At 36.7% G+C, this 21809-nt stretch overlaps 1 protein-coding gene across 4 annotated transcripts in view; it reads right to left on the bottom strand.

Moving 5' to 3' along the window:
- Nucleotides 1-21809, bottom strand: part of LOC139972107 (mitogen-activated protein kinase kinase kinase 9-like) — a 67348-nt gene that overhangs the window by 44796 nt on the left and 743 nt on the right. For all 4 annotated transcript variants that reach the window (XR_011794584.1, XR_011794585.1, XM_071979043.1 and 1 more), the window contains exon 2: nt 19251-20354. Coding sequence is in view for 2 of the 4 variants with exons in the window: in XM_071979043.1 (XP_071835144.1) it covers nt 19251-19962 (712 nt within the window). In the remaining 2 variants the exon portion in view is untranslated. The remainder of the gene's footprint in view (nt 1-19250; nt 20355-21809) is intronic.

The raw sequence follows: 21809 nt of genomic DNA, 5'->3' as shown, positions 1-21809 counted from the left end.
CAGTGTCAACTGACTACCACACTACTGTTAGACAAGTAACAGTGGTTCTCCAATTGCAATATTATAAAATAATTACATCTGTACAAATGTATCCCAAAGAGGAAAAATGCATAGTAGCTTCAATATTTCTTGAAATTTAAACATAACAAACTTGGCATTCATAGAAATTCAAACCACATGTTAAGCTTTCAAATTAAGGTCTACAGTACCATTTAGGGTGATTTCCAGCTAATGGTACAGAAAGTCAGTATAGTGACTTCTTGAGACCAGGCATGTTAATACAGTGTGTCATTAACACAAGACACATATATTGCGCATTGAGGATGCACTTTGTTGTAGTGGTAAAATCATAATTTTGAAGTTGTCAAACCTTTTAAACATATGAAACTCTTTGATAACCTGATATTTGGGACTGGGCAATGAACAAGAGCAGGAAGCAAGAAGACCTGCTTCAATTACTACTGACTGGCAAACAAAACTCTACAGTATCATTTCACTGCAATAAATTACATGGATTTCTTGTTTGAACAATGCATTCCTTAACCTTTGTTTTAGAGACACAAAAGCTGATAACAGATTTAGTGCAAAGTTCTGCATATAACCTTATCTACTGTACCTGCTTACTAACAACAGACTAGACTGAGTAAGCCTAGACTAAGCCAGAATTCTCAAGATGAAACTTCAGATTTGTAACATCCACAAAGTTCTGTAAACACTTCTTGACAATTGCATAATGGAATCCACAATCAGGCTAAATTGCTTCCCACTACAATTTATGAAACTTCTACTGTATTGCTTACAGTATGGTACAATTTTAGGCTAATAGCCATAACTACTCTGCAATGCAATACAATCAAATGAAGAGGCTGCAACAAATTAAGTAAAACCTATGTACCACAGGCCACAGCATTTGGTTACTAAAAGTAAGATTACTAACAGTAAGACTCCCCTAGCAATCTGTACATGTATCAGGTTACACAACATTTCTGCATACCAATACTTGAAGGGATATCCCAGTGGCTGAGATTGATTGCTTACTAAAAATGCTGAAAAGTTTCTGCATCTATCTAGGTCAAAACCACATCCTCAAACCATTTGGTATGTCAATGAAGTTTTCAAATTTGGTCCTATAGGCCATCAGCTGAAGTCAGAAATTCGCTAGTTTCGTACAAGCAACTGGGGACTCAAATGTCTCTACAGCCCTGAATACATAAAGTTAAACAAAGATTCATGATCCAAAAGTTCTCCATGTGATTTCCTGCAGTTTTTTTGTAATGCTGCTTGTAAGTGCTATCACAATGTGGTCACATTTCCACGATATAGGAAACTATTGCAAATCATCATCACTTTGTTCTCTGATCATGGGGTATCTGTGTAAGTTATGGAAAGTCCATTACAGCTGTTTTCTCAATATACTCACAACATACTAATGATGAATAGACCACCCCTTGAACTGGAACACTTCTGTACAGGTCTCTTTGTCAATCACAATACATTTACTTCACTGGAAGAATTCAAGCACTTCAGAGTAGCTTCTCCTTGACCCATTGTCTTGAATCATTTACAGTACATACATGATAGTAATGCATAAAACCACCACTTTCCAGTACAAATGCTATAGCGAGAGTGATTCCATTTTTGGAAAAAGGAAATGTATGTATGTATGTATGTATGTATGTATGTATGTATGTATGTACTGTATGTATGAATGTATAATAATAATAATAATAATAAATGAGACTTATATAGCGCCAAATCAGTAAACAAAAGTTACTGCTCAAAGCGCTTTACAAAGAAAGTAAATTAATTTACAAAAGAACAAGTGAAAAAATGGGTCTTAAGTAGACTTTTGAAAGTAGAAAGTTTATAGCATGTTCGAATGTGATCTGGTAACTTGTTCCAGAGATAAGACCCAGAGTATTGGAAGCTTCTGTAACCATAGTTCTTCAATCGTGGTTTTGGAACAGTTAAAAACAGTTTGTTGGAGTATATGGCAAGAGAAGTTGTGACAGGTACACAGGCCGTTCAAGATGATGAGCACAGAAGGTGAGAAGAAGTATTTTATACTGGATTCTGTAGCTGATAGGTAGCCAATGAAGTTCCTTCAGAAGTGGGGTGGTGCGGCACTTTCTTCCTTTCCTTTTCACAATACGGGCAGCGGTGTTTTGGATCTTTTGGAGTTTCTTGATGGTCGAATTAGGAAGGCCAAATAAAAGTGAATTAAGAAAATCAAGCTTTGATGTCACAAACGCATGGACCAGCATCTCGCAAGTCTTATTATCGAGGTAATTCCTCATCAAACTGATTTTCCTAAGTTGCCAATTTGCAGAACGACAGAGATTACAGTAGTAACGTGATTTTCAAGTGACATGGTCTGGTCAAAATATGCACCAAGGTTTCTAACAGTTGAGGAGATATTAATAGAGTCTTTACCAACAGTATGTGGTGGAAAATTAGGTGTAACTTCAGAGAAACGTGATCGAAAAACAATAAACTCTGTTTTATCACAGTTTAGTTTCAACTGATTAGTTGTAAGCCAAGTGTTAACAGCACTTATACAGGTTTCCATTTTATGAAAAGCATTTGGCACATCATCCTTATCGAAAGCAAGAAGTAATTGAGTATCATCCGCATAATGATGGAAATGAACACCATGGTGCCGTATAATATCACTCAACTCCGCAAGATATAAAGAAAAAAGAACAGGTCCAAGTACAGAGCCCTGTGGAACACCAGTAACTAATGGACGAGGAGACGAGAGAACATCTTCAATTTTCACCTGTTGATATATACATAAGGATGTTCATTTTCAAAAATTTGGAAGTTATTTGACTAACAATTAAGTATTACAATCACCAAGCTAATTTTGCCCAAAAAAAATCATTACTTAAGAATTTAATAATCAAAGGTTTATCTGCTGAAGACAGATTTCATTCATATATTCTGTTATGCCTGATTTAAGCAAGCCAATGAGAGAATGCACTTTCATAATAGCGCATTTTACCAACGGTCTCAATGCGCTTTACAAGAAATAAAATGAGTACAAAAATACAGCATAGGTGAACAGAAACTTAAAGATACAAGAAAGGATCGAAAAAATTACAATTATTAGGTTGGCACGTGAAGAAGTGGGCTTTTAAGATGCTTTTCAATTTGTCTATGGTAGGGAAATCAGGGTTGGCATTTTCCCGGGAAAAAACCTGTTTTTCCCACTAAGCGGTAAAAACCAGGTAAAAACCGGGAAAAACTGGTAAATACCGGTAAAAACCGCCTCCGTCTCGAAAACTAGTATTAATTGTCCGTAAAATGCAGGGTCATCAGTAGGCACGATATTGTTTCATGACAGGCATATTTTATTGAATATGGGAGTTTCTTAGCTTCATTTTGAGCTATTTTATCACATTCTTATTCTACTTTTTGTGGAAAAAAGAGTATTTTTCGTATTGCACATGTATAGTTATTCTGTCACGATCTCTTTAGCAGTATGCATTGCCTATTGCCCAAACCATTATAGGTCTACACTGGGACATTCACCCCTCCTAAATTCTTCAGGCCTATTATGTGGCATGAACAGCGGAGGATAGAACGAAGTGGCGAACCATGGCATCCAAAGCCTCAAAGGGACAAGGAACCATATAATAATATAATATTATGTGCTTAGACAGTTCATTCCATTCCATTAATACAGTAGGCAACAGTCTATTGAGGTGAACTTCAATCCAGGGGGCTCAATAGAAACTGCTTTGAAACTTTGTAAGGCACATGGGCCCAATTAAAGTATTAAACGCACAATGGCCCTATGGAGCCATTCACACAACCAAACTGTTTACCTTGATGCAAACATGGTCCAATTATTATACAACTTCATGCATGAGTGATTAAACACTTTGAGGTGGACAGGTGAGGTGATACTGGGCACTTCCTGTGTATAGGCTAACTGAAGAGGTAGGAGTATCAACAACACAAGTAACTGTTCCAATTGTTACTTATTCTCAAATTAGTTGATGTCACAACAGTCACTTAGTACAGTGCCTATAAGCAATATAAGCATAGTACAGTGCCTAGTGCGAAGTGTGAACAGAGTACAATTTATCGCAGACATGAAGTGATCGTTCTTGGATGTGAATCATCATTTGGATCTGAGCGGACTAATGTGGCATGTATAATATGACAAACCATAGCCCTAGGAGGCACCAACAGTTTGATACGAGTCCATTCTCTAGATAATGGAATTATGCATCTCCATAGGAAAATAAAGTTGGTTGATTTGAGCATCCAATATATTATTTATTTGAATTATTTATAATAGTCTAATCGGTAAACTCACAAGTTATAGATCATAGCTGTTCTTTGGATGTAACCCAACCCCCTACCATAAGATGCCATTTTCTTGTAGATTCTATGCTCCTCCACAAGTTCCACATGAGTTTTTAGGAATTCTATATAATTTGAGGTTTTTCCCGGTTTTTCCCAGTTTTTCCCACTTATAGGTGGGAAAAACCTCCCGGTAAAAACCGGTAAAAAACTTGTTTTTACCGGGGCGGTAAAAACCGCCCGGTAAAAACCGGCCAACCCTGAGGGAAATCCCTCATGTGGGTGGGGAGAGTGTTCCAGAGTTTGGGGGCCGCAAATTGAAAAGAAAGCTCACTGTACGTTTTAGTTTTAAGTTTTGGTTGCTTTAGGAGAATAGCACTGTGAGATCTGAGTGAGCGAGTTGGAATTTGTAAGATGAGTAAGTTCGAAATTAGTTTGGTGTAAAATCATGGATGGGAGCGGTGCTTTGAATGCACTGAAGCTTAGAGACTTGGTAAGTAGGAAGACCAAATAAAAGGCTGTTACAAGTCAAGTCTGGATGAAACAAAAGCATGGATTAGTGTCTCAGTCGACTTTTGATCAAGATATTTGCAAATTTGGCTAATGTTTCTGATAGCTTGTGAAGTAGAGCGGCAGATATTATTTACATGAGGCACCAATGTGAGTTTATCATAAAAAAAACACCCAGATCTTGAACAGAGGGAAAGGGAGATATACAAGAATCGCTAATCTTGAGAGAAGTTAAAGGGTAGACATTACAGAATGGTGACGAAACATGCATCAATTTGGTTTTGTTGTCGACTCGTTGAGAATTTGTTTGTTGTTCACACACCTATAGTAACCTATGCTGGAAGGCAGCAAGGAAAATTTTATGCTCTCTTTATTCATGGATTTTTACGAATTTTAAATTATACAGCGGTATTCTGCAATATTTGAGTGCAATCCTTTTAGTCTTCTCATCATTATACTTAACTCCGCAATATTATTTATTCGGAAACTGGATTCATTTGGATGATTTGGTTAACTGTTAACTAAACTGAAGTCAGTAAACTTAGCCTATTCGCACTACCTATATACTTACAGCAGGCCTAGCCTATAGTTGCTCGGCTAACGTCAACTTAGCTATAGAGCGGTCAATAACAATATGGATTCGACCGCCACACCTCAGTGCGTCACACACGGATCAACACAAACTGACCCAGAAGAACTATTGATCACCTATTGTTCTGGATCCTGTGTAAGCCCACATGGCGGTGCAGCAAAAATCGTATCCTGTGACTTCTGTGGTGTTGATTACCACATAGGTTGTGTAGGTCTAGACAAAACACCTACTAAGAGTGCAAAATCCAAATGGTTCTGCCAACCCTGCTTGAGACTTCGAAGTAATTTGCTTGAATCCCAAAAGCAACTGACAGAGGCACTTAAACAGATAAACTCACTACAAGCGAAAGTAAGAGAACTCTCCGAACATAACTCGGCCAACACATCTGGTCAAAATTCACAAGAAGCTGAAGATCCCTGTCACGAAAAGAACACTTATGCACAGATCGCATCCTACAAACCACCTAAGAATAGAGTATTAATCATTGGCGACTCAATGATACGAGATTTATCGGATGATGATTTCGATGGAAATAATGTTAGTGTCAAGTGCATTAGTGGGGCTTCAACGGAAACTATAAGAAATGAGATGAAAGCGAATACAACTCTCCAAGCCGTAAGTCACGTAATCATCCATGTGGGAACTAATGACGTTGTTAAAAAATCTGACAAACTAAGCGAAATCCTAAATGATTTTGAGGATTTAATCACAACTACTCGGGTTAGCTGCGGACATACTAAAATCCATATATCTGGTCCATGTCCACGGAGAGACGAGTGTGCCCATGCTATTCTGGATCTAAACGATTCTTTAAAGGATTTAGCCACAAAGTTGGACTGTCGTTACATCGATAATATCACATCATTTTCATATGGCGATGGTGAAACGGATACTAGCCTGTTTGCTTATGATGGTATCCACCTTAGTCGCAAGGGTTCAAAAAAACTACGACAAAAGTACACCGCCATTGGTCCAGTTTGCCTTCGAATTCACGATAAAGATCAGGACGTACCATACACACACTACCACAAAGAATCACATCACCAGCAACGTCTCTCGGGACACCACCGCCAATTACGTCAGCAACAGCGTGAACACTTCTCAGGACACCATCGTGAATCACAACATCATCACCAACGTGAACACGATTATTCGAATCACCGCAAAGACGGACACCATACTGAACGGAACCAGAACCACAACGGGCACACAAGATACCACAGCAACCATACACATCGACATGCAGAACCAAGCAACAGGAGTCAATCACATCATCAAACCTACGATCAACGCCACACCCATCATTCAAACCGTGGGTGCTACAACTGCGGCGAATCCAACCATGTTGTCACAAACTGCCGCTATGACCGCCCACTTCAATGTCGGATTTGCTCCCGTCTGGGTCATAAAGAACGCAATTGCTACTACCGATAGAATCATGGCCATGACGAGAGTGCCGTAAGCATACCAGACGCCGATAAGGAAAAAGGAACTGATAACAATACTCACCAACTAACAAGTGTACAATATTCTATAAACTGTAAGGTAAGACAAAATACAGGACTCAAAATTGGATTTATAAACATCCAACATCTTCACCCAAAGATGGATCAGCTGGGAACCCTAATTACTCATGATGATAAAGTTTTAAATATTTTAGCTATTACTGAATCATTTTTAAATGAGAAATATTTTGATCATGAATTAACCATACCAGGATTTAAAATTGTACGAAGGGATAGAGTTGGGAAAGAAGGTGGGGGACTTCTTATTTATATTAATAATGACACACCATTTGTTAGGCGTAAAGAATTTGAAGTTGACAGCATGGAAGTTATCTGGTTAGAAATCAAGCTACCCTTTAATAAGAATATGTTTCTATGCTTAATCTATAGACCCCCGAGTGCTAGAGCTGAATGGATAAACACCTTTCATAACATGTTAAATATACCATATGGTACATGTCAAGATATTGTTGTCATAGGAGATTTTAATTTTAACATCTTAAATGAAAGTAATAATAAGACATGGGAACACACTGTAAATCATTTTAACTTGAAACAAATGGTGAAGGAACCAACCAGAGTTACCGAAAACACATGCTCTCTAATTGACCATATATATACTACTGATAGTGAAATGGTAAAAAATATTCAAGTACCACATATCAGATTGAGCGATCATTTTCCGGTGTACTTTTCCCTGTGCCATAAAGAGAAACAAACAAAGAACAAAAAGCACACCTCAATTACATATAGGGCAGTGAAAAATATAGATGATGAATTATTTTTGCAAGACCTGCGGTCATTCAATTGGCACAGTATAATTTCTGAATTAAATCAAGAAAAGGCACTTAAAATATGGGAAAATGCATTGATTAGTGTCGTAAACAAGCACGCCCCTCAGAAAATATAAAGGATTAAGAGAAAGTATCAACCTGCTTGGATGAACACAGAAATAAAATCTGCAATAAAAAATAGGGACAATGCAAAAGCCAACGAACCTACGCTATATCGTTTTTGGAGAAACAAAACAACATCCCTTATTCGTCAATCTAAACAGGATTATTTTAAAAGTGCTATTTCCAAAAACAGTGGAAATACAAAAGAACTGTGGCAGATTTTAAGAAATGCTCAATCATCATTTAATAACCCAAATTCAAGCGAAACAACACTCCTTGAACTAAATGGCAAGAGTGTAACCGATGCAAAAGAAATTGCTGATGCCTTTAATTTATTTTTTACTTCTGTATCAAACAAATATGTAAATGATGATGAAGACAACAAACAACCTATAAACAGAAGACATGAATCCTTGAATCGATATGTATCTACTAAATTACCAATAGACGCTTGTTTTAATATACCGGAAGTTACACATGAGTTTGTCTTTAAGTATCTTAAAAACCTTGACACTACTAAAGCCACTGGTACGGATGAATTAAGTGCCTACATTTTAAAGAAAAGTGCACGATATATTGCACCAAGTCTTACCCATATCTTAAATCTTAGTATTCGAGAAAACGTATTTCCATCGATATGGAAGTCGGCTAAAGTTATCCCGATTCATAAAAGCGGGTCCCCCTTAGACCCAGCTAATTATAGACCGATAGCGGTACTTCCAGTAGTGTCAAAAATCTTAGAGAAACATGTTCACCATGAATTATATAGATATGTAGATAATTTCGGTTTGCTAAGGGTGACTCAGTCTGGGTTTAGAGCCAAACATTCATGTGAAACGGCCTTGCTTAATTTGATAGATTGTTGGATGAAAAATATTGATGAAGGATATTTAATTGGCTCAATTATGCTAGATTTAAGAAAAGCATTCGACCTAGTAGATCATGATATCCTATTAGAAAAAATGAAAATTTACCAATGTTCAGATACATCAATTAAATGGTTTCAGACATATCTGTATAACAGAACACAAAGTGTATTTTCAAACGGGGAAAGATCAACCCCAATGTACGTTACAAGTGGTGTACCACAAGGTTCAATTCTAGGGCCACTCTTATTTTTACTTTATATTAATGATTTAGATTTATGTCTTGCACATTGTTCTGCGGATATGTATGCAGACGATACTACATTTCATGTTAGTGATAAGAGTATTGATGAGCTGTCTATTAAATTAAATGAAGATGCTAAACATATATACAATTGGTGTGACCAGCAAAACAAGATGGTTATTAATACTGAGAAAACGAAAAGCATGTTAATATGTTCTAAGCATAAGCAAATTACTCCAAAATCCAACAATCTAAATGTGATGATAAATAACGAGCTGCTAAGTAATACTTCATCAGAGAAGCTTCTAGGTGTCAGGATTGATGCAAATCTTACATGGAATGATCAAATTGATTTTGTTTGTAATACCATAAGTAGTAGAATAGCACTCTTAAGAAGAATTAAACGATTTATCGACATCCCTACATGTGTGTTATACTATAATGGCTATATTCAGCCATTCATGGATTATTGTAATCTCACATGGGGTTCATGCAACCAGGGATATATTGACCGAATAGAAAAGCTTCAAAAAAGTGCAGCCCGAATAATACTAGATGCTACTTATGATGAAAGGTCCAGCGACCTTTTTCAAAGACTTGGATGGCATACTTTCAATGAACGTCTTAATATGAAAAGGCTGGTTATGGTATATAAATCACTCCACGGACTTGCCCCGTCTTACATGAAAGAAATGTTTGAGTATACTCATGATGTACATACATATGGCCTACGCTCAACTACATCATCTGGGCTCTTTCTAACTGGGGGAAAAACGGAATTCCACAGGAAAAGATTCCCCCACATTGCTGCAAAACAATGGAACGCACTACCAAATGAAATAAAAAATGCAAACAGCTTAAGTAGTTTTAAAAGATTAGTTCAACGTTTTATCAAGTAATGACATGTTTTATTGCTCTCCTCGTTTTATTCGAAAGTTTTAGATCAGTATTTGTGTGATTTTGTTTCTATTGATTTTATACATATTGTATAATTTTAATATTAATAATATTCTTATTTCATTTTGATCGTAGTTTAAGAATCTTACTCGCTTTTACTCATTCATAATTTCATATTTCATTTAGCATTTTTAATTTGCAACATTTACTTATATATTTTAATTGATATTTATTTATTTTTGTATTGTACGAGGGCCTCGTGGAAGATTAGCTTCGGCTAAACGAGTTACCCTCTCAAAATAAAGTTTAATAAATAAATAATAAATAAATAAATAAACACCAAGGTTTTATATTTTTAATGCATGATTCAAGTTTCCCAATACTACAGGTATCATCCTTTTCATCAATATTCATTGACACATTAACTTGTGTTTCACCTTCATAATTCATCCAGGTTGCAGACCGTGAGATGTGAGATGGAAGGTATAATATGTGAATATAGGTCATCCAAGCACTAATCCTTGTGTAATTCGATATTGAAGATAGCGGGGTGAAGAATGTTTATCATTAATGGTAACAGTCGGCGAGTTTGTGAAATAAGATTGTATCCAATTACGAGTACTGCATTCAAAACCTTACTCGGTGTGCAGCCTATCCAACAGAATTTGGTGGTCGATAGTGTCAAAAGCTGCACTAAGGTCGAGGAGGAGGAGAAGAGATTCACTGTGGTTGTCAGTGGCGAGGAGATCATCATTAAAGATGCATAACAGGGCAGTTTCCATTGAATGATTCTTTTGGTACTGTAGGCAGATTGGAGGGAGTTATGAAGTGACTAGCACATATATATTCCTGAAGTTGCAGAGAAGCAGCTTTTTCAATCCGTTAGTTTTTTTCAATTAGAGATTGGACGATACTTTTTGAAGTGTCTAGAATGATTTTTGATGATAGGAGTTACCATTTCGGATTTTAAGGATGATGGGAAGGTTACAGAGCTTAGTGAAAAATAATTATCTTCGACACAACTGGCTGAGGCTCGTCAAGACTTGAATGCAGATTCAGTACCAACGAGGCTCTCCTTTCTCAAAGAATGGATGATCATCGATGGATGATCGTCGATGTGACTAAATGTGCAAATCCTAGCTTATGGTCACATATAATACTACCGTACACTTGGTATCACAGACCTTTGATCATCTTCACAATCTCTCTCTGACTCTAACTTAATAACAGTAGAACTACTGTAGGTCTCTTACTAGGCCACTAATATCGCACTAAGACCCAGGCTACTAACAATTAGCTCAAGTTCCGACTGTCATTTGATGAAGTTGATCAAAGGAACACTGACATACAGGTACCACCTTTATTGTATATTCAATTGAGAAATAATCTTGTTTCAAAAGTCCTAATATAAGAAAATAGTTGTCCAGTGATGAAACCTAAGACTAACATAGAAGAAGGATTAAGTCGAGAAGAAAACCGGTATCTCTACTAGCACAGCCTACTGTACTATCTAACAGGATTAATTCATATTGTATACCTTACCAATGCATTGCCACTCTGACATGACCATGGAGCTAAATAAATACAGGCCATGAGGCAGTTATTTTTTATGACCACTGTAACATCTTATAATAAAGACTGATGGCCCACTATATGTTTAATGAAATAACAAACGACCACGGTCAGAAAAAATGTTTTTTTCCCTGGAACATAAATCCGACAAAGCCGGATTTCCCGCGGAACGCATTGTAGGGGGTGTCTGTGGGGGATGTGCCCCCTCAGAAGCTGAAGCTTTTTGAAAATTGAAGACCCAATTGACGCGATTTGGTGGCCCATTTTTACAGTGATTGCCAGTGTATTACACATGTGTTACGGTAGCACATGAGTCGTTTTGTTGCAACATGATTCCCGGTATCGTAACTACAACCGGTATTTTCACCAACTTTCGTCTATGGTTCAAAGCACTTAGTTACGAGACTGTCAATGCCATAAATTCAATATGCATAGCCTAGGCTACAGTATGTACATACTCTTACACGCACAGTTATAAAAAATATAAAAAATAACACGCTGTATTAGGGCCGTTGTGTTTTAACATACACTTCCAAAAGAAAAGCACAAAACTTGGAAAAAAGGAACCCACACCATCCTTCATTCATACTCGACGTAAGATATTAGATTATCACGTTCGCACGTGGATTAAACTAGTAATCCGTACACAAAAAGAAATTGGGAGTTCACCACTATTCCATGATATTGGAATAGGGCAACCCCTTCAAGTTCAAAAGTTCACAATGAAAAGTTTTTAACTATCAACAAGTCACCACGTGTTTGGAACTTCAGACAATAAGAATGTAACATAGGGGCTACGTAAATACGGGATTATGAACTACATGCATAAGAATAGTACAGATTTATTCATATCGTTAATCGGCTGTTGTTAACTCCAGAAAATGTACTTTCAATACGTACAATATCAATCTTTCGTGCAAAAATCTTAAAAATTAAAAAAGTGGCGAAAGATAACTATAAATGACATCGTGGAACCCCCCGCATTAATAAACGAATCCATTTCACTACAGCATCAACTCTCAAGTACCGCACATGAGTGTGTACAAGTACCGTATCCTAGGCTATAATAATATACAGTCCCGTGCAAAGATGGATTTAAACTGGATATACTCCCTGCGGTTTTGGCTCAAAATTTATTAAATCGTTATAATTATTATAACAAAATGAGGTGAAATGCATAAGGGTAAGATTTTGTACATGGGAACCTTCACAATCATCGTTTGAAGGAAAAATAAAATGGGAACCTTCACAATCATCGTTTGAAGGAAAAATAAATAACAAAAATTTCAGAATAATTTTGAAGACCCGTAACATGCTGAGCCCAAGTAACGTTCGATATTTGGTGTAGCCTAGGTTACATAGTGCACGTAGGCCTATATTGACCCGCAGATAGTGACTGACGGTAAATCGGTAGTAATAGAGTTTAATGTGCTAATTTAATGGTTCACATATGATGTTTTATTGTCGGACACGTCTTATTTCTTTTCATTTTTCCCTTTCCCATCTTTCTTTCTTTCTTCCTCCCTCTTCATGTTTTTGCTGTCTGTTTTTTTATTTTTTTTTTATCTCTGCTCCAAAATTTCCTGCGAGTGATGAAGATTTATTTTTTTATCTTTGCTCCAAAATTTCCCGCGAGTGACTAAAATTTCCCGGGAACGAGGTTCCCGTGTTACCCCTTTTTTCCTGGCCTGCAAACGACTGTATTCAATTGTAAAGTTAACTCTCACCCTTAACCTTAATCCCTCATTTGCATATCCGAAATGCTAAGACGATATAGGAATGATGCCCTTTACTTTTGTAACAAAAGTTTAATCTTTCTGTTCACTCATGCATGTTCGCTGTCGGCGAGCCCTGGCTCGCTTGTAGAGAAGGCTGGTTGAGTTGGCCACGAGGTGTTGTACATAGTACTTTGATGAAATATATGTTACGCACGGTTCATAGTGTTGTACATAGTACTTTGATTAAATATATGTTACGCACGGTTCATAGTACTTTGATTAAATATAGGTTACGAATGATTCCAGTGTTGTACATACTGTAGTACTTTTGATTAAATATATGTTACGCATGGTTCCAGTGTTGTACATAGTACTTTGATTAAATATATGTTACGCACGGTTCCAGTGTTGTACATAGTACTTTGATTAAATATATGTTACGCACGGTTCCAGTGTTGTACATAGTACTTTGATTAAATATATGTTACCCATGGTTCCAGTACATAGTACTTTGATTAAATATATATATGTTACGCATGGTTCCAGTGTTGTACATAGTACTTTTGATTAAATATATGTTACGCACGATTCCAGTGTTGTACACAGTACTTTTGATTAAATGTATGTTACGCACGGTTCCAGTGTTGTACATAGTACTTTTGATTAAATATATGTTACGCACGGTTCATAGTGTTGTAAATAGTGTATATTTGTATCCAGTTCTGAACTCTACAATTACCGTGATCGGCCTCGCTTACAACCACTAATGTCGGAGAAGTCTACAAGGGTTTATGGATTACAACTTACAGCATTGTTACGAACGCAGGATTCTGCGTCCATGACGCAATGTTTTGGCCAGGGACGCAAAATCTTCAAATTGCTTGCGTCCCGCGGACGCAAACTTTTTTTTGAGAAACAAACCCCAAGTATACACACTCACAACTAGGTCAACGGAAAACATAACAAAACTGTCAAAACACATTTTGGAATGAACATTATTTCTTTTCAAAAGACCACAACTTCTTACAAGAAGCAAAGTTTCTCCTACTCCAACAGATCATTGAATTTGTTTGAAAATAAATATATCATAACAATCAACGCAAGGTTCAGGGTTAACAACACCCCATTACAGAGATTTTCATGCTAAAAATAGACAATGATGCTTTTCCAAAATTCCCGTGATTTGATTGGTTATAAGTCCCCATCCATTGTCTGTGAAAATTCTTGCACCTGTAGTGCTCAGTGAACACGGAGTATGTTGTTTAACAACAATTACTTGCAACTTACTTTCCCCTGTGTAGAGATAGTGAAGCTTTTTGCGGTATAGGCTATCATGTGTGTGCACTCCAATATCATAACGTTAGGCCTTGTCACATACAGTACGTATACATTTTGACAGCGAAGAGGCTTCGTAATATTTGAATCATTGTTTTGATCAGAAAATGTTAATGAGTGGAGACAATCTATGAATTTTGTGGGAAGCTAACATCTCTGATCCTGAACAGGATATTTCAGCTCACAGTATGTTTCTTCTCTCTGTAGTAATAGTTGCTAATGTAAAATGTGCATTCTTAACATCAGTAGTTTCTGTTGCAAAAAAAATTTCGCGGTCCAATTAACCACGTGCTTCAGTAAATGTTATTTTGGCGCAACATTCGTGTATAAACTACTGTACTGATTTTTTTTAAATCTAACATTGCGTAAAAACCAATTTACATAGAGCTACTATGTTTTTGGTATAGATTATTGCTTGCAAAGAGCCAGGATAAATGTTGGATCAGATTTTAAGGATTTGCGCATGTGTAGTTGAAATGAAGCTCGAACAGGCATGTACATACAGTAGTACAGTGAACTGGAATTTAGCGAGAGATATGCACACTATAGGTACTGGGATTTTTGAAGAGTTGTTTGTTGGAATCGCTGCAAGGTCAAAGCACGGATCTACTACGGAGTTGGCGAGTAGGGAAGTAGAAGGACGGATGGAGGGGGGACTGGGGGTAAAAATGGGTTGAAACGGCAGGGTGGTCGAAAGGAGGGCCGCCCCCGGCCGCCCCTGAAAAATAGCAAAGTTAAGGCACTGAGCATTTCTACCCTATATTGTGTATAACATTCACAAAGTATAGGCTGTGATACTACACTAGTAGTAGTAATAGTAGGTCATACAATAAACATAATTGGTTTTCGATTGGGACGCAAGTTTTTTTTACGGGACGCAAACTTTTTCGGGGGCTTCAACATTTTAACCCAAATTTTACGATTTTAATGCTGTTTCCATTAGTTTTATCAACTACAACTGTCATTTGCTTGCTAAATGACATATTTCTTCAATGAACATCACCAGTGGTTCATTGAAATATAAAGAAAAACATAACACCAAATGATCAAACATTTTTTATCTTATGTACATTTTTTTTCCATTTTCGGTACATATAGAATCACTTTACTTTAATGTAATTAGTCCAGCACATACAGTAATGGAAATACCACAAACACACATCTCTCATGATGTTACAAAAGATCAGTGATTCCATTTTGTTTTGAATTTTGGTGTATTAAAGTGCCATCATTGTCATGTTAAGCTCCTGCATGTTACTGTCGCATTTACTTTCATGAGCTGCAATGTCCATACACAAGCATGCTACCTACAAGACGCATTTCACAAATCACCTTAAAGATGATATCCACAGCGATTTACTGTAACAAACTACTAGGGTGCATTGGTATAAGCAAAAACAGGTATACCGAGAATTTGTGCACAACTGATACTTACAGCATTTACTGTACGACACGAACATGAAGCATATGGACACTAGCCTTGCCTACTATTTGCGGTTTTATGACCACGATTTTTCCATCTATATTTTTTCTGTTGCAGCAACTTATTTAAAGATTTGATAAGAATGAAAATAAAGTAGGAAAAATCAGTGTTGTTTACGTGTCTTTCATTTTCAAGCTGGACCCTATTAAAAGTATTATAAACTCACACCGTTATCTAACACCAGCCATTGGAATGTTTCTCATTCTACATTATTATCATACTATATTTCACTATTTATGGTTTCCTATGAAAATCATTGTATTGGAATCTCATAGGCCTTAGTTTTCATTCCTCGATCCCTTTCACCCTGTCTCAAACCAACCACAGGAAAGATGGGCCTACATGATCTACTGAATGTAATCAGCACTGTACTGTGTGTACTACTAGCACAGGTATGTGTACCCTGCCTAAACAGTAACAGCGTAAACGTACAGTACACTCCACTTGCCAAATCGGGCAAGTAGCTTCAAGAATTCACTTGCCCTGATAATTGTTTACTTGAGCAGAAATGAGAGAAAATAAACGGAGACTATGAGACAATATGTTTTATTGTCATATGCACTGCTATTTGTTTGGATTGTCAGTTGTGTTTTATGCCTTTTTCGGATGATAGAGATGCTGAATATTTTGATGTTAGTGTTTACTTGCACTATTGTTTTAAGAAATGTGTTTTAATTTGGTGCTGCTGTGTTGAATTACCATGACCAGTTTTGGTGAGCGTCTCCAATGTCATTTCCTTGTTCTTATTTAAGATATTGTTTTAACTTTCACACAGCAATTGAAACAACATGTGTGAGAATGTAAGGCTAATATAACATCAATCAGTTGAGATTGATTAAAATCAAGACTTAAACCAATGAATGTTATATAAAATACTGTGATAAGTTTAATTTTAACATTGGGAAAGTCCATGCAATAAATAGTTAAATTTGATACAGGTTGCCTGTATGTTTTGATTCAATTTGTGTGTGTTGTTGCTATGAAGTGCACAATGGTTCGTGAACCGTTCTTTTCCCCGCCGCAACTTTATTATTTTTCCCCTCCCCGCATAATATACCTAGGCCTGTAGTATACAATAAAGAGAACATCATCAGCAGAAGGCTTGCTTATATGCAACGTAAATTCTCAGTACCATTGCATTATCCGACATTCTTTTTTTAAACCTTAATCCTGCTCTGAATAGACCTTACTGTTAGAGGCCCTCTCTCTTTCTGATTGCAGTTCTCATTGTTGTGAACTGATCAATATAATCTCTTACTTCAAAGAGATGTTATAAACCACATATTCCATCAACAGAATCAGATTTTGTTTTAGGAAGAAAGTGTCTCAAAACTTCTACAAATATTACGTTACTTAAGACAAAAGAAATTATTGTCAAAATACCAACAAACATTGTTTTGAAGGGGTTTCAATTCCCCACTGTAGGCCTAATACAGTGTTTTAATAAGCACATAGCGATAAGCCCCACAAATGTCCTTAGAATACAATCCAATAAATGAAAAGAAACCTAATTTATGTTAGCAACAATCTCTTAAATGGTGCAATTTAGTTTGACAGGATTCACAGCACTGTAATCTGTTGCACCGATAAAATTTCGGCAAAACAGACACCTTTGGTTCTTTATTACTTCCATTTTCCAAACTTTGAAATATATATTAATTAATCTCTTTCGTCTCTCACGTTGTACACTCAAATGAACGATCAATACACTTGTTTGCTCAATGCATATATCATACAGCCATAAATGTTTCATTGTTGTCCATCTGAAATGTATTGTGTCAATTTATTCCATTACATTGGCAACTTGACGTTCCTAAAATGGTTGGTATAAACTAGTCTAGATTTGCATTGACTGTATAACACAGAAATTCTGTTCAAAATAAATTTTAAACACAGATTCAATCATGAAAAAAATGTTTGAAATTTAAGTGTCCTTTTCAACGATTTTACACAATTTGATACGATAAAAAACTGATCGCAGAAACCGCGATCATTTGTGAATTTCGTACAAAAATTTGCTGTTGAATATTTGTATCAAGGCTTGACATAACAGACGGCACCGATGGCAAAAAGCTGTTGTGCCCTTGCTGTTTGCCTACGTAGGGTACAGGTGCCCCTGAAAAATACGCCTCGCCAACAGCAAAAGTTTGCCATCATGTCCTTTATGTTTTGCCGTCAGTGCCCTGTACATTGCGAGTAGTACACCAAGTTACACTATAGAGTAACCCGAAAATCTTGGGGAGATTTTGTTTGATTCATCCTAAGCAATGCATTAGCTTGATGCTGCGATTTCTTTCACTTTCTCAAGAGTTTCGGCGGACTTTCGTACCTGTTACATACAGTTCAAACGTAAGTGTCGTTGAGATCATTCTTTATGCTTCCTACACAAGGACTTTGCTCTTCAATGTTCTTTTTACTTCCACACAGTAAGTCAATGGGACTTCTCCATTGAGTTGACTGTATGCGAGAATCTCACAGTAAATTGACTTGTCGAATGAAACGTGATTGATTTAGTAGATCTATTTAAGTTTTGGTACTCTGCAATAAATTAGGCAGGAATGTTAATAAAAGAACCCCTTAATAGAAATAGTAAACTTCACTTTGGAAAAGATATGTCAACAATTAGTTGTAAAAAGTAGTGACGTATCATGTCATACAGCACATACCACATAAGGAAAGGGGTGATTGATTATTAATATGTACGTACGGGACTTTCAAGGTAAAAGTCACTTTGCGCTGCACTGTATACTGAATATTAACAACGTGAGCATTAAAAAGTTTTCCGTATTTCTGATTCACTAAAATGACCTAAGATTTGTGTTGACCAAAAATGCCATCAGTGCCCTTCCTCAGATACATTTAAGGCCATCATGCCCTTCCCATTTGACATGATGCCCTTCATAAATTGGAACCTACCTACCAATGGCATTTTTGCATTGCCATTTTTTAGGCTTATGTCAAGCCCTGTTGTAGGATTTGTGAAATGGTATAAAATCATAGAAATTCGAAGTAAATAGCACAAAATTGTACAAATTTGAAGAATTTTGATTTTGATGAGTTAAACAATCACAGTACTGTATAAGATCACAGAACTCCTATTTTATCAAATCAAAAATACATTTTCCCTAGAGTATCCCTTGCAGTGTCTAGCCCGAAATGAAAGGGTAACAAAATACTAGTACATATAGTTTTCAGAAAGCAAGGTCACTTCCCCACATCATTTAAACAACATTTGATATTGAAAATAGTTATGTTATGTAGTTATGTTGTTTCATCAGCTCTTCATGGGTTAAATAAATGAGAAGAGGTGTTACTTACTGTTGCTGGACTTGAGGTCCCGATGAATTATTGGGATAACAGCTCTTTCATGGAGATAATGCATTCCTTCAGCTATCTGAAATGCCCAGTCTACTAGAACATTTGGAGGCAGGCCCATCCTCTTGTTAGATAGCACACGGCTAAGAGGACCCCCTCTTGCATATTCGAGCACAAGACATATATGAGGTTTTACAAGGCAAGCTCCAAAACAACCAATAATGTTAGCATGCGCAAGTAAACTGAAGAGTGTAGCTTCCTGAGTTACTGTGGATACAATCTGATCAAGGTCCTCTTCAGTATCTGTTCTTGCAACTTTCACAGCAACTTCTTGGCCCGTCCAGAAACCTCTGTGAACCTGACCAAACCCCCCCATTCCTATCATCTCACTAAGGATGATTTCTGAATAGTCTATTTCTTGGACTCCATATAATTTGAGTTTATTAGGTATAGTATGGGGCGTTGTTACAAAGTTGTTTGGGAAGACCCCCACCTTGTCATTTACCTTGCCTTTCCACCAGCCATCATCTCCTGTCACATCATGATCTTTGGAGATAATCTCCACAAGATCACCTTGTCTTAGTGTCAATTCATCCCCATGTTGAGCATGATAGTCAAAAATGGCTGTGCATAAACTGGTCTCCTTGTCTGGCAGTGATGATGACAGTGATGCTTCAGAGCTGGAGCTGATACCAGATGCATTGCTACTAGACATTGTGCTTTCATATTCTGCACAGAATCACTTGATATATAATTTAATCCAATGGATGAAATGTAAGCAAAATGCATCATTTCTCCACTGGAAGGTCATCTCTACCTGTGAGTTAAAGTTAAATTGTTCTGAAGCATTCTTCTCTTGTTAATATTATGCACTGAGTGTTGTAAAAGGGAATGCAGGTGTATTTTTGATTTGAAGTTCCTCTAAATATAACATTCTGACCTACTGTGCGGAGTTGTAGAAGTTAGACCTGTTCTAATGAGAATGTACCATGTAATGATAAAACTACCATTGGAAAAATTATCTTGCTTTCATCCAATCAGACCACATCACGACCATCACGTCAGTTTTCAGCATACCGATATCCTTGCCTTCATAATAGATAATACCTAAGGAAAAAACAAATAATGTAAAAATAGTCAGTAAATACAGTAGAAGAAAGGTATTTCTAACTGATTCTTCTGGTTCTATATATATTGCATACAACTATTTTTGGCTCATTTTAAGTTAATAATAAGAGGGATACTGTAGGCATGTGTTCAATCATGTATGATCAAATTCATACAGAAAAAAATGCCAAAAAAAAAATTCCTGAAATTTAACAACTAAAAGGAGCCAACCTGTTCGTCCCCAGTATCTGCTTATTTGGTCAATCCTCCAGAAGCCCATGCAGCTATAATGCTAGCACTCATGGGAGTTGTGGGGATTTAGGTGGTTGAAAATGGTCCTAAAAACAACAACTATCTCACCCTACGTGATTATGTCCGTGTGATAATGAACCAATCACATGCCGCTGGATTCTTTCAAGGGTACTGTAGAAACTTTTGAGCTATTGCCCTGATGACATCATTCACTCTGCTGTTGTCAGTCTACAAGTTCAAAAACTATCCGCAAAGTTGATAAATTCATATCTTGCCTCACAAAATACTACGAGGATGTGGTTTCAACCAAATAATATGCTTTGAATGAATCTTGAAAAGAACATGTGATTGGTCAATCCTTACAGAACAGGTAGATCACCATCTAATTGTAAGGGATAAATAAACTTAGTTTCTACAAAAACAAATTCAACTAAAAGCCTAAGAGCTGAACAACTTTGACAGTACATAGCTGTGGAAAAGATCATTATAGGCTAGTGCAAGTGTAATAGGTCAGCTGGATAGGAAAATTCATGGAGAGGGTTAGTGCAAGTGTAATAGCACAGCTCGATTGGAACATTCATGGACAGGGTTACTGCATGTGTCATACCACAACTGGATTGGAACAATTATGGATAGGCCTAGTGCAAGTGCAATAGAACAGCTAGATAGTCAGTGAGTCCAGCACTTGCTCATATTCGTACTAGTTCACAAATGTACATACAGTGTAAATTGAGGCATATTCAAAAGTACAATTGGGTTTTATATTAAATGCATAATGGACAGGTACCTATGATACAGAGCAATGTTAGCAAACGGGGAAACTTTTGTGATTGTTTTGGATATTTCACTATCTGCTGCCAGTCACCTGAGCTGACTACACCACTCACAGAAAATCTCCTCTTCTTCTTTTTCATGAAGCAATGGGTTCTAACCCACAGTTCTGACTAGGAAACTTTAACAATGTGTTTAGGCTGGGAACAAACTAAAATGAGATTTAATATGAGACCAAATAAATTCTCAAAATGAAATAAATTATTCAGCAATAAATTTGCCTTGAAATAGTCTGTATAATCTTAAGATAGTTCACAACATGACTCATGTAACCTAGCCTAGCTTCACAAGGTCCACTTGAATATTTGATTTTGAAATGGCAGCGTAAAAATACAATGCAAGATTGAATCTGAAGACATGCTGAAATATTCC

This window comes from Apostichopus japonicus, chromosome 8, assembly GCF_037975245.1.
Source record: "Apostichopus japonicus isolate 1M-3 chromosome 8, ASM3797524v1, whole genome shotgun sequence".
Lineage (NCBI taxonomy): Eukaryota > Metazoa > Echinodermata > Holothuroidea > Aspidochirotida > Stichopodidae > Apostichopus > Apostichopus japonicus.
The sequence above is the reverse complement of the archived record's forward strand: the minus strand, read 5'-3'. Positions and strand labels throughout refer to the sequence as shown.